At 55.1% G+C, this 13,497-nt stretch overlaps 2 protein-coding genes across 16 annotated transcripts in view; both read left to right on the top strand.

Moving 5' to 3' along the window:
* Positions 1 to 2,405, top strand: part of LOC138846284 (ATP synthase mitochondrial F1 complex assembly factor 2-like) — a 36,170-nt gene extending 33,765 nt beyond the window's left edge. For 2 of the 4 annotated variants that reach the window (XM_070061675.1, XM_070061678.1), the window contains one exon: positions 2,091 to 2,405. In XM_070061675.1, coding sequence (XP_069917776.1) covers positions 2,091 to 2,128 — 38 coding nt within the window. In that variant the 3' untranslated portion in view covers positions 2,129 to 2,405. Of the gene's footprint in view, positions 1 to 172; positions 400 to 2,090 lie in introns of those variants that run through there. The other 2 variants (XM_070061676.1, XM_070061680.1) reach the window with 1 other exon arrangement.
* Positions 2,406 to 6,170: 3,765 nt separating this feature from the next.
* Positions 6,171 to 13,497, top strand: part of LOC138846279 (leucine-rich repeat-containing protein 37A3-like) — a 38,571-nt gene continuing 31,244 nt past the window's right edge. The window contains exons 1-3 of one of the 12 annotated variants that reach the window (XM_070061639.1): positions 6,171 to 6,328; positions 8,412 to 8,471; positions 9,655 to 11,035. In XM_070061639.1, coding sequence (XP_069917740.1) covers positions 10,239 to 11,035 — 797 coding nt within the window. In that variant the 5' untranslated portion in view covers positions 6,171 to 6,328; positions 8,412 to 8,471; positions 9,655 to 10,238. The other 11 variants (XM_070061640.1, XM_070061641.1, XM_070061633.1 and 8 more) reach the window with 11 other exon arrangements.

A 13,497-nucleotide genomic window follows, 5' to 3' on the forward strand; every position in this document is an offset into this window, starting at 1 on the left:
TCCAAATGCCTTATCAGTGAATGAACGGATAAAATGAAATACAGTCCATGTACACAGTGGAACATCAAGTGACAAAAAGTAATGGAGGCGTAGCAGATTAAAATGCCACCTGCAGTGCTAACATCCCACATGGGAACTGGTTCTAGTCCCGGCTGCTCCTCTTCCGATCCAGCTCTCTGCTATGACCTGGGAAGGCAGTAGAAGATGGCCCAAGGACTTGGGCCCCTGCACCCACGTGGGAGACCTGGAGGAAGCTCCTGGTTCCAGATCAGCACAGCTTCAGCCATTGCAGTCATCTGGGGAGTGAACCAGTGGGTGGAAGACCTCTCTTCTCTCTCTCCCTCTGTAACTCTGCCTTTCAAATCAATCAATCAATCTTTAAAGAACCAAAAGTACGAATACTTGATACGACCTTAAAGACGAAGGCAAAAAAGAGACAAGTGGGGGTCCCATCAAACTAAAAACCCTCTTACAGCAGTGCAACAGTCAATCAACAGAGCGAAGGCACAACCCACAGAACAGGAGAAAATATTCACAAACTCTGCCCCTGACGAGGGGGCACAGAGAAGCAACTTCAGCCCAAAAACAGCACCCAAAGGAGCCAGAGAGAGAGCAAGAGCTGTACACAGACACCCCTCGAAGGAGGACACACAGATGCCCAAAGGGACCCGAGCAAAGGCTCAGCACGGCGAATCGCCACGGGAGCGCAGAGCCAGCCTGGGGAGAGAGCGTCTCCCTTGTCAGGTGCAGGAGATAACGCACACCAGCTAGGAGGTGAGGGAGGGCACCCTCGGAGGCTGCGGGTGGGAATCTGCGCAGTCGCGGTGCAAGGCAACACAAAGGCTTCTCCAGAAACTACAGCTAGAACCACCACAGGTGGCCGGCGCCATGGCAGAGTGGGTGAGGCTGCTGCCCGCAGCGCCGGCATCCCATATGGGCACCAGATCAAGTCCTGCTGCTCCACTTCCCATCCAGCTCTCTGCTGTGGCCTGGGAAAGCAGTAGAAGATGGCCCAAGTGCTTGGGGCCCTGCACCCGCGAGGGAGACCTGGAGGAAGCTCCTGACTCCTGGCTTCAAATCGGCTCAGCTCAGCCACTGTGGCCAATTGGAGAGTGAACCAGAGAATGGAAGACCTGCCCTCTCTCTCTCTGCCTCTGCTTCTCTCTCTGTGTAACTGTGACATTCAAATAAATAAATACATCTTTAAAAAAAAAAAAGAAAGAAAGAAACTCAGCCTGCTGCAGGTTTACTGAATTTCTGTCCAGCCCTGCTGAGACCACATGGTTCTGTGTTCCTTACACGGCCTGTGGGCTGAAACCTTCCCAGCCCCGGGACTCCCATGGTAACCGATTTGAGTTCTCACGGCGTGTGCGATGCACTGACACATCATGTGGGACCCCGTCAGAGTGTACAATTTTTATATATCAGCTAAAAAGGTTTTACAAATAGATTTTTTTAAAAAATTATTTATTCATTTGAAAGTCAGAGTTACAGAGAGACAGGAGAGGCAGAGAGAGAGAGAGAGGTCTTCCATTCACTGATTCACTATCCCAGATGGCTGCAACGGCTGGAACTGTGCCGATCCAAAGCCAGGAGCCAGGAGCTTCTTCCAGGTCTCCCATGCAGGTGCAGGTGCCCAAGGACTTGGGCCATCTTCCACTGCTTTCCCAGGTCACAGCACAGAGTTTTATGGGAAGAGGAGCAGCCGGGACTCGAACCAGCGCCCATATGGGATGCCAGCACTGCAGGCGTCAGCTTACTCGCTACGCCACAGCGCCGGCCCCCTAAATAGGTTTTAAAAGACTACACTCTCTTTACCTGAAATGTCCAACGCAGAGGTATCTAGAAATGGAGACAGGGCAGTAGCGGTTGCCCGTGGCTGGAGGGTGGACAGGGTAAGGGGAGATGATAACTGCAGGGTAAGAGTTCCTTCTGGGGGTGACAGAAATGCTCCAAAATTGAGCGTGATGCAGAGTGCGCGATCGGAATGTACTAACACCCCCTGAATCTGACCGAAAGAGAATGACCTGCAGCGTAAGCGAATCAGCTCTCGATGAAGTGCTCAACTCTTTTTTTTTTTTTTGCCCCAGCCCAATGTATGAACACGCTATTTTCCAGACAGCTCTGACATGCAGGCCAGGGGCTGACAAACTTCCTGTCAAGACCACAAGGCAGGGCTGGTGCTGTGGCGTATGGCGGGTTAAGCTGCCGCCTGTGACTCGGGCATCCCAGATGGGCGCCGGTTCGAGTCCCAGCTGCCCCATTTCTGATCCAGCTCCCTGCTGTGGCCTGGGAAAGCAGTGGAAGATGGCCCAAGTGCTCACGCGCTCGCTCTCTCTCTGTCTCTTTCCCTTTTCCCCACCCCCATAACTCTGCCTTTCAAATAAAAATAAATAAAACAAGAACCACAAGGCACACGTTCCAGGCCTTGCATGCCACGCAGTCTCTGCTGGGAACTCCCAACTGCCCGTTCGGTGAAAGCACCTGGAAATGACGGGTAAATGAAAGAGCACTGTCTCTGTGCCAATAAAACTTTATTTGTCATTTGCTCAAAAAAAAAAGAAAACAAGTAGCAGGCTAGCTTCCTGGTCTACGCATGACAAACCCTGCCTGGATTTCACAGCGCACCCTAGGAGGCTGCCGGGGCTGGGGTAGGGGGTGCCGGTACACACTTGGAGCACCCGTGATGGCTCAAGTCCCTGCACCCGCGTGGGAGACCTGGAAGAAGCTCCTGGCTCCTGGCTTCGGATCGGCGCGGCGGGTTAGAGGTTCAGCTTGGTCACCTGGCTACACACACTCACCCCTGCTGCGCCCCCGGCCCAGGAAAACAGCGGAAAGAGACGGCCACTCCCGATGTCCCCCCGCCCCGTAACTCTGCCTTTCAAATAAAAATGAATAAATAAAACAAGAACCACAAGGCACAAATTCCAGGCCTTGCAGGCCACGCGGTCTCTGCTGGGAACTCCCAACTGCCCGTTCGGTGAAAGCACCTGGAAATGACGGGTAAATGAAAGAGCACTGTCTCTGTGCCAATAAAACTTTGTCATTTGCTCCAAAAAAAAAAAGAAAACAAGTAGCAGGCTAGCTTCCTGGTCTACGCATAACAAACCCTGCCTGGATTTCACAGCGCACCCTAGGAGGCTGCCGGGGCTGGGGTAGGGGGTGCCGGTACACACTTGGAGCAGCCGTGTGGCCCAGGCGACAGACAAGGCCCCACTGGGCATGCCCACGCAGCCAGGACACCTCCCACACGGGGCAGCATGGAGCCAGGCTGTCACATCAAGTCTCCCAGCGCCTCAGAGACCCTCTCCTAACCCCCCTGCCCCGGCCTCTGATGACCTCAGGGCCACACTGCAGTCTCCCCCGAGAACAACCGGCCTGGCGCGACTTCCCCCACGCTGAAGCTGAGAACTGGAGGAGCCTTCTAGAACGCAGACACGCACATGCGCACATGCACGCACACACATGAGCGCACGCACACAAACAGGCATGCACACACGCACGCACCCACACACATACGCACGCACACACACACACACACACACGCGCGCGCGTGCACGCGGGGGCCTGGTCTCCGTGTCTCCTCGCCCCTTGCTGCGTTCCCTCATCCACGCGTGTTTTCTCTGCATCTGACTGCCGACCACGCACCGGGGACATCCGGGGGATCCGCACTCCAGAGGAAGCCGGCGGGTCCAAGGCCAAGTGAGCGGCCTCCATTTCAACCCTTTCCTTCTGCGCCCTTTGCTGGTGCTGGGCCCCACTGGGGACGCCCGTCCTTTGTCCTTTTCTGCTAATGGCTCTTCCTGGCACACCTGCGGGCCCTGACCGGGGGGGGGGGGGGGGGGGGGGGGGGGGGGGGACACGACACATCTCATTTGTATAACCAGGAGGCGGCGCTGTGGTGTAGTAGGTAAAGCCGCCGCCTGCAGTGCTGGCATCCCATATGGGCTACGGTTCGAGTCCCGGCTGCTCCACTTCTGATCCAGCTCTCTGCTGTGGCCTGGGAAAGCAGTGGAGGATGGCCCAAGTCCTTGTACCCGCGTGAGAGACCCGAAGAAGCTCCTGGCTCCTGACTTCGGATCGCCGCGGCGGGTTAGAGGTTCAGCTTGGTCACCTGGCTACACACACTCACCCCTGCTGCGCCCCCGGCCCAGGAAAACAGCGGAAAGAGACGGCCACTCCCGATGTCCCCCCGCCCCGTAACTCTGCCTTTCAAATAAAAATGAATAAATAAAACAAGAACCACAAGGCACAAATTCCAGGCCTTGCAGGCCACGCGGTCTCTGCTGGGAACTCCCAACTGCCCGTTCGGTGAAAGCACCTGGAAATGACGGGTAAATGAAAGAGCACTGTCTCTGTGCCAATAAAACTTTGTCATTTGCTCCAAAAAAAAAAAGAAAACAAGTAGCAGGCTAGCTTCCTGGTCTACGCATAACAAACCCTGCCTGGATTTCACAGCGCACCCTAGGAGGCTGCCGGGGCTGGGGTAGGGGGTGCCGGTACACACTTGGAGCAGCCGTGTGGCCCAGGCGACAGACAAGGCCCCACTGGGCATGCCCACGCAGCCAGGACACCTCCCACACGGGGCAGCATGGAGCCAGGCTGTCACATCAAGTCTCCCAGCGCCTCAGAGACCCTCTCCTAACCCCCCTGCCCCGGCCTCTGATGACCTCAGGGCCACACTGCAGTCTCCCCCGAGAACAACCGGCCTGGCGCGACTTCCCCCACGCTGAAGCTGAGAACTGGAGGAGCCTTCTAGAACGCAGACACGCACATGCGCACATGCACGCACACACATGAGCGCACGCACACAAACAGGCATGCACACACGCACGCACCCACACACATACGCACGCACACACACACACACACACACGCGCGCGCGTGCACGCGGGGGCCTGGTCTCCGTGTCTCCTCGCCCCTTGCTGCGTTCCCTCATCCACGCGTGTTTTCTCTGCATCTGACTGCCGACCACGCACCGGGGACATCCGGGGGATCCGCACTCCAGAGGAAGCCGGCGGGTCCAAGGCCAAGTGAGCGGCCTCCATTTCAACCCTTTCCTTCTGCGCCCTTTGCTGGTGCTGGGCCCCACTGGGGACGCCCGTCCTTTGTCCTTTTCTGCTAATGGCTCTTCCTGGCACACCTGCGGGCCCTGACCGGGGGGGGGGGGGGGGGGGGGGGGGGGGGGGGGACACGACACATCTCATTTGTATAACCAGGAGGCGGCGCTGTGGTGTAGTAGGTAAAGCCGCCGCCTGCAGTGCTGGCATCCCATATGGGCTACGGTTCGAGTCCCGGCTGCTCCACTTCTGATCCAGCTCTCTGCTGTGGCCTGGGAAAGCAGTGGAGGATGGCCCAAGTCCTTGTACCCGCGTGAGAGACCCGAAGAAGCTCCTGGCTCCTGACTTCGGATCGCCGCGGCGGGTTAGAGGTTCAGCTTGGTCACCTGGCTACACACACTCACCCCTGCTGCGCCCCCGGCCCAGGAAAACAGCGGAAAGAGACGGCCACTCCCGATGTCCCCCCGCCCCACCCCCAAACCCCGCTCCTGCGGGGAACCAGCGTCACCGCCTCCCACAGGCCTCCTCGAGTTGGGAGGCAGAGGGGTCGCCCACTTGTTCAGGACAGACGGCTAGACACGGCCAGGAAGCTGCAGCCTTGACCTCTGCCCTGTGACCTTGGCCAAGTCCTGACCCGCGACCCGAACCTGCCCCGTTTGAAACCTCGGCTGACCCTCGCTTCCCTTAGCAGACGCCTCGTGCTCCCATTAACCATGCGAGCCCGGTCCCGCCGCCCGGCCCTGCACGCCCAAAAGCTCGCTCTCAGCCCACCCCAGCCCGACGTGGCCCCTCACCTGTCGGCGGCGCGTAGGCCCGGGCCGGGGACCCCAGGGCTGGCCCCGGCCCCACGGGCCGAGTCAGGAGGCGGCGCCCCCGGTCCCGCAGCCGGAGGCAGCTCCTCCACATCGCGCCCCAAGGGCCTCGGGAGCACGCGGGGCGCGAGACCAAGCCGCGCTGTCCGGCTGTACGGAAACCTCTCACGCCTCCCCGGATCCCCTCAGCCGCCTCTGGACGCCGCCATTTTCCGCATGAGCCCTACGGCGCACCGTAGCCGCCGCGCGCCTCCTGCGCACACCGCCCCCCGCCCCTGACGGAGAACCTGCATCACAAACGCTCCTCGCCCCGCCCCTCCTCCGCGCCGCGCCTCCGGAATAAGACTACAATTCCCAGAAGTGCCCTCGCGCTGCCCGCCACGTGTTTTCTCTGCTCGCCAATGGGCGGAAGCGCCGCGTGAGCTTGCTCCCGCCCTCCCCGGCGCTCCGGAGCAGGTGGAGGGAAAGTAGAGTAGGGGTCTGAGCTCAGTACCGGGAGGCCCTGCTCGCAGGTCCAGGGTCGCGGGGGCGGCCGGAGTGCTCGGTGCGCAGCGAGCGGGCGCCCCCCCCCCCCGCCCGTGCCCCGCGCGTGCGCGCTGTGCCCCTAACGCCCCGGCACCCGCGCGGCAACGGTGGCGGTTCCTCTCCCCTCCCCTGCCCCTTCCCCGCGATGCCGGTGCGCACCGAGTGCCCCCCGCCGGCCAGTGCGTCTGCCGCGTCCGCGGCCTCGCTCAACCCGCCGCCGCCCATCTACACCCAGCAGCCCGGCGTGGCCACCAGCCTGCTCTACAGCGGCTCCGAGTTCCATGCCCACCAGAAGAGCAAGGGGAATTCGTACGACGTAGAGGTGGTGCTGCAGGACCCTCTGGCCGGGTCCTCCCGCCTGCTAAGACCCTGAGGGAGCCTCCCCGAGTCTCCCAGACCGAGACCCGCTGTCCAGGGTCCTCCTCTTGGGGCCCTCCTCCTGCTGGAGTTTGCTGCGGGCAGAGCAGGATCTCCCGGTGCAACCCACGACTGCTGGCTGCTCAGACCGGGCACTTTCCGCCCGGGTGCTGTCAGCATCTTATTAACTGCCATGCCCTTCCCCGCCCTCTCGAGCGGCTGTGAAACCCCCAAACTCTATGGAATTCAGGGAGAATCGCCCACAGGACGGGAGCTGCAGGTCAGAGCTGTGGGTGAGCGAGTGTGGCTCAGCTGTTCCAAACGCTTCCCCAGTGCCAAGGTCAGCAGATGACGGTACCTACAAGTGCTCTGGCAGGTTTCGCAGGGAACACCTTTGTCACCAGCACCAAGCCTGGAGGCACCTCGGCGTCCCTGCGGTGCTGGCATCCTCTGGATGCCCGAGTTCATTGCTGCGTGGAGGCCTTGCCTTAGTGTCTGATTTATGGCGTTACCCGGAAGTAGTTGCCGTCTCAGACCTGATAAATGGCACAAAAACTTGTCCAGTTTCTCAGCCCGAGCCCTCGCGTGACGTGAAACATCTCAGCGTGTGCTCCAGGGAGCACGATGCTTTAATCCGAGGGTTTCCTGTGCCAGGAATCCCGCTCAGGATGACGCCACGGGTGTGGGTGTACTATGCGAGTTCAGCCACAAAGTAACCATGCCGGTCTCAGAGCCACATAAGAAGTCACTGGAGCTGTCACAGCACACCTCGAGGCGTGTGGAGCTGGTGTGGTTGCAGGCTGGCTCCTGGCGGGACCCACAGCGGGCCCGGTAATCTTCCACCTTCCCTCGCAGCCAACCCTGACATTCCCTGTCCCATCTGTCTCGGTCTCCAAGAATGGACCCTGCACACAGAGCCTCCAGCCACCGGGTAGCAAAAGCCCTTGCTCGCTCACTCACCACTTTGAAAGCCCTCCATCCCTAACCTAATGGCTCCAAGGGCAACAGGGTTGACCAGGTCTCTTGGGGCGGGGGAGGCCAGCGTGGAAGAAGAGGAAATTGGCTGGTGGGTGGGCATCGGCTGGCGGCTGCCACCCTCAGAATCCACTGTGCCCCTCGCGCCTCTTCCTCCTGGGCTCCTGGCTCTTGTCATTAGAAACATGAGCGTGTGGACAGGGCGGGCACTCACAGGGTGGTCAGGGTGCTTGACTGGCATCTTAGTTTGTGGCTGGCACGTGCTGTGCCACGGGGGTTTGCTAAGAGGCTGCTTGGAGTCTTCTGCCCATTCGTGGGACGGTCACGCAGCACCGACGCGGAAATGGACTAGGGAGAGAAGTCAGTCGGGGTCAGGGGTGGCGGGCACCACGTGCACGGGTGGGGAGGGCTCGTGCCACAGCCTGCAGCCCAGCCAGAGGCCTGAGCGGTCAGTGAGCGGTCCAAGGTCCTCAGCTGCAGGGAGCTGACAGCGTTCTGGGACCAGCTGGCTTTGTCTACAGGCCACTTGGCGCATGTGTACAGGGGACTCCTGAGGGCCCCGGGGGCTGGTGGGGAGCCTTGGGCTCTGCCGCCTTCCCCAGCCTGGCCTGGCGGGATCTCGCAGCACCGCGGCGTGTCCCCCGCTCGATATGTTGTTCATCTGCGTGTCTTCTCTTTGCAGCACGTGGACACAGGGAACTCTTACCTTTGTGGCTACTTGAAGATTAAAGGCCTCACCGAGGTAAGCCCCTGTGCACTCCAACCAGAGCCCGGAAGGGTCCAACTCACCGCAGCCTCACAGGGAGAGGGGCAGGCTGTCCCCACCCGGGACCCGAGCAGAGCACGTGGTCGGTCGCCAAGCACCTGTGCTGCGTGGGGAGCGGGCAGCATTGTGGTCGTGGCACATCCTGTCGGAAGTCATTCAGAGGAAGCTGTGTAAATGATGTCCCGGTGTGACCCACGCTGTTGGTGTTGTTTTGAAGTCCTCCAGGAGCAGGTCGCCCTTAGTAAGGGAAGCCCCTGCAGTGCTGAGCATTAGTCAGGCTCCTCAGAGGAGGAGGGTGTGCCAGCCTTGGCCTTCCCCGGGGTCCAGCCTCACACAGCACGGAGACTTGTCCCTCCCCGGTGCAGATGGCGTGGCCTTGACAAGCGCTGGCTCCTCTGCACAGGCCCAGATATGGGCTTAGCGCAGCCAGCGCAGGGACATGTAGTGAGAGAGGGCCCAGCGCGTTTCCAGGAGGCCCCGGCCATGTCAGGCCTCAGTTGCATACCTAGGGGCTCTAGGTCACATACCACCAGTGGAGCCATTGTGAATGGGCAGGGCCTGGGCTTCCAGCATAGTCAGGGTTGTGCAACCATTTTTTTTTTTTTAGGATTTATTTTATTTATTCGAAAGAGTTACAGAGAGAAGTAGAGACAAAGAGAGAGGTCTTCCATCTGCTGGTTCACTCCTCAAATGCCGCAACAGCCGGAGCTGTGCTGATCTGAAGCCAGGAGCTAGGAGCTTCCTCCAAGTCTCCCACGTGGATGCAGGGGCCCAACCACTTGGGCCATGGAATGACTTTTTTTTAAAGATTTATTTATTTATTGGAAAGTCAGAGTTACAGAGAGAGAGGAGAGCCAGAGAGAGAGAGAGATCTTTCATCTGCTGGTTTACTCCCTAGTTGGCTGCAGTGGTCAGAGCTGTACCAATGCAAAGTCAGGGGCTTCATCAGTGTCTCCCACCTGGATGCAGGTGCCCAAAGACTTGGGCCATCTTCTACTGCCTTCCAAGGCCGTAGCAGAGAGCTGGATCAGAAGTGGAGCAGCTGGGTCTCTAACCGGCACCCATATGGGATGCTGGCGCTTAAGGCCAAGGCATTATCCCACTGAGCCACGGTGATGGCCCCCCTGAAGACTTTATGTATTTATTTATTTTTTGACAGGCAGTGTGGACAGTGAGAGAGAGAGAGAAAAAAAAAGGTCTTCCTTTTTGCCGTTGGTTCACCCTCCAATGGCCGCCGTGGCCAGAGCGCAGTGGCCGGTGCACAGCGCTGATCCGAAGGCAGGAGCAATGTGCTTCTCCTGGTCTCCCATGGGGTGCAGGGTCCAAGCATTTGGGCCATCCTCCACTGCACTCCCGGGCCACAGCAGAGAGCTGGCCTGGAAGAGGGGCAACCGGGACAGAATCCGGCACCCGAACCGGACAAGAACCCGAGAGGCTGGCACCACAGGCAGAGGATTAGCCTAGTGAGCCGCAGCACTGGCCCCCTGAAAGACTTTTTTAAAAGTATCCATCTGGACTTTGGACACAGTGCTTACCATAAATGCAAAGCGTACCAGGAAGGCTGAACATTCTACAGCCCTGAAGAAGACTAAAGTACCTCCCGTGCTCCATGAGGAGGTACTTTCACAACCAGACCAGGTTCAGGCTCAGCATCCAACCCTGACAGAAGTCACAGTTCAACCTTTTGATGTAGAACTTACCCTAACTCCAGAATCCGTTGTGGAGGGTGAACCACTCCCAACCATGCAGGAGACTTCAGGGCAGCCTCCAGGGCCACATAATGAAGTGGTCTGTCAGCCTCCAGTTTATTATGAGATGGTAGTTCCAAAACCAAGTCAAGATCAAACTCCGCATCCAATGTCACCCAGTGCCACAGCTGAACCTTCGAAGTTAGAGTCAACCATAACTCAGGTACCCACTACACAGGATGAACATTCTACAGCCTTCAAGTCTATATCTCCTCCTCCTTATCCAATGTACCCTGAGGTGACATTTTCACCTCCAGTCCAGATTCAGACTCAGTATACAAACCTGCCTCAAGTCACAGTCAAGCCTCTGGACCTGGAAATTACCCAAACTCCACAACGTACTACAGAGGCTACACCTTCTACTACCATGCAAATGACCCTAACTCAGTCTACAGAGCCACTAAAGGAGCTCGTAACTCAGTCCCCAGGGGACAATGAGATGACAGTTCCAACAGCAGGTCAGCATCAAGCTCAGCACCCAACATCACCCAGTGTCATAGCTCAGCCTTCCAAGATGGAGCTTACCAGAACTCTGGTACCCACTGCAAAAGCTGGCCATTCTCCATCCCTGAAGAAGACTACAGATCTGCATCCAGGCCAGGTTCAGACTCAGCACTCAACCCTAACTGAAGTCACAGATCAACCCCTGAATGCGGCTGCCACCATAAATGTCTGTGAGCTCTGCACCTGCAAAGATGAGACACTTTCGTGCACTGGCCTCAGCCCAGTGCAGAAGCTTCACAGAGTTCCTGTACCAGAGCCCAACAGCTACAACGGCACCTTCAGCATATTGTAAGAATCTCCCTTCCTCATGGTTCCCTACAGCCTGCCTGTCTCAGCAGCTTTTCCCCAAGAGCCTCCTGAGCCCTCCTCAAGTCCCCACCTTATGTTGACTGTGTGTGTGTGTGTGTGTTTTGGCAGGCAGTTAGACAGAGAAAGAGAGAAAGGTCTTCCTTTTGCCATTGGTTCACCCCCCAAGTGGCCACTTTGCTTGTGAGCTTTCCTGATCCTCCTTCTCTTCTTCTCTCTGTCCCTTCTACAGTCTCATGTGATTGCCCTTACTCCTTTTCCTGATTCTTTATTTATTGACATTTGCCATATTATTACCTCATTGCTTTACTCCCACTCTTCAACACAGCCCTCATCCCAACATATTAGAGATGATACAACAGGTTTAAGGATAGATTCTGGAGCCAGGTTGCCTGGCTTTGAACACAGGTCTCCCAGTGATTAGCTTTGTGACTTTCGACAAGTTATTTAGCTTGGATTCCATCTCTTCATCTATAAAACTGGATTATGGCCGTGATCAGTTCACTAGACCGTTGTGTATTTAGATGAGTGGATGCATACAATACATCACTTCCAAGCATATGTGAATGTAAACTCGTAATAAATACCATTATTGCTGAGCCCCTCAGTTGTAGCCTGACCTTACCTTTGTTCCTCTATACATAGTAGCCATTTTGTGCCATTCCAGGGTGTCATAGGAACCACAGATAGAGCACAGTTATTCTAAAACTTTACCTGAGGTTTACAACATGGCCATTATTTGTAAAATCAAGAAAAAAAAAAGGGGGGGGGGAGTCTGTTTTAGGCAAAGATTTGTCTGATGGAATGATCAAGATTTAGACTGTCTGGCTACAAGAGATGGACTTAGGAAGCAATGAAAGATATGCAAACAAACTTGAATATTGGCTGAGGGGTTTCAAAGTTCATAATGAGATATGGAGTGTCATTAAAAGCTTGTGAGTAAGAGAAAGATGATTTAAAATGGGGGGTATTTTAATCTACTATTTTCTTTTTAAAGGTTTTTATTTATTTACTCGAGAAGCAGTGCAACAGAGAAAGAGGTCTCATTCGCTTATTCATTCTCTAAATGCATGCAATGGCAGAGAGTGGGGAGGCCAGTGCCGGGAGCACAGAACTCAAACCATGCATGTGTATACAAAGGCTGTTGATTTTTGTGCATTGATTTTATATCCTGCTACTTTGCCAAACTCTTCTATGAGTTCCAATAGTCTCTTAGTAGAGTTCTTTAGATCCCCTAAATAAAGAATCATATCATCTGCAAAGAGGGATAGTTTGAGTTCTTCCTTCCCAATTTGTGTCCCTTTAATTTCTTTTTCTTGTCTAATAGCTCTGGCTAAAACTTCCAGAACTATGTTGAATAGCAGTGGTGAGAGTGGGCATCCCTGTCTGGTACCAGATCTCAGTGGAAATGCTTCCAACTTTTCCCCATTCAATAGGATGTTGGCTGTGGGCTTTTCATAAATTGCTTTGATTGTATTGAGGAATGTTCCTTCCATACCCAGTTTGTTTAGAGTTTTCATCATGAAAGGGTGTTGAATTTTATCAAATGCCTTCTCGGCATCTATTGAGCTAATCATATGGTTTTTCTTCTGCAGTCTGTTAATGTGGTGTATCACATTGATTGTTTTGCACACATTGAACCATCCCTGCATACCAGGGATAAATCCCACTTGGTCTGGGTGGATGATCTTTCTGATGTGTTGGTGCATTCTATTGGCCAGAATTTTATTGAGGGTTTTTGCATCTATGTTCATCAGGGATATTGGTCTGTAATTCTCTTTCAATGCTGCATCTTTTTCTGGCTTAGGGATTAAGGTGATGCTGGCTTCATAGAAAGAATTTGGGAGGATTCCCTCTTTTTTGATTGTTCTGAATAGTTTGAAAAGATTTGGAGTTAGTTCTTCTTTAAATGTCTGGTAGAATTCAGCAGTGAATCCATCTGGTCCTGGGCTTTTCTTTGCTGGGAGGGCCTTTATTACTGTTTCAATTTCTGTCCCAGTTGTGGGTCTGTTTAGGTTTTCGATGTCTTCCCGGTTCAATTTAGGTAGGTTGCATGTGTCCAGGAATCTATCCATTTCTGATAGGTTTCCCTGTTTGCTGGCATACAATTCCTTGTAGTAATTTCTGATGATTCTTTTTATTTCTGTGGTGTCTGTTGTTACATTTCCTTTTTCATCTCTGACTTTATTGATTTGGGTCCTTTTTTAGTTAGTTGGGCCAATGGGGTGTCAATTTTGTTTATTTTTTCAAAAACCAGCTCCTCGGTTGGCGGATTTTTTTTGTCATTTTTTTTTTTTTTACTCAATCGTATTGACTTCTTCTCTGATTTTAATTATTTCTCTTCTCCTACTAGATTTGGGTCTGGTTTACTACAGTTTTTCTAGATCCTTGAGGTGAATTGAAAGCTCATTTATTTGGTGCCTTCCATTTTCTTGATATAGGCA

The sequence above is a fragment of the Oryctolagus cuniculus genome, chromosome 17, assembly GCF_964237555.1.
Source record: "Oryctolagus cuniculus chromosome 17, mOryCun1.1, whole genome shotgun sequence".
In the NCBI taxonomy this organism is placed as follows: domain Eukaryota; kingdom Metazoa; phylum Chordata; class Mammalia; order Lagomorpha; family Leporidae; genus Oryctolagus; species Oryctolagus cuniculus.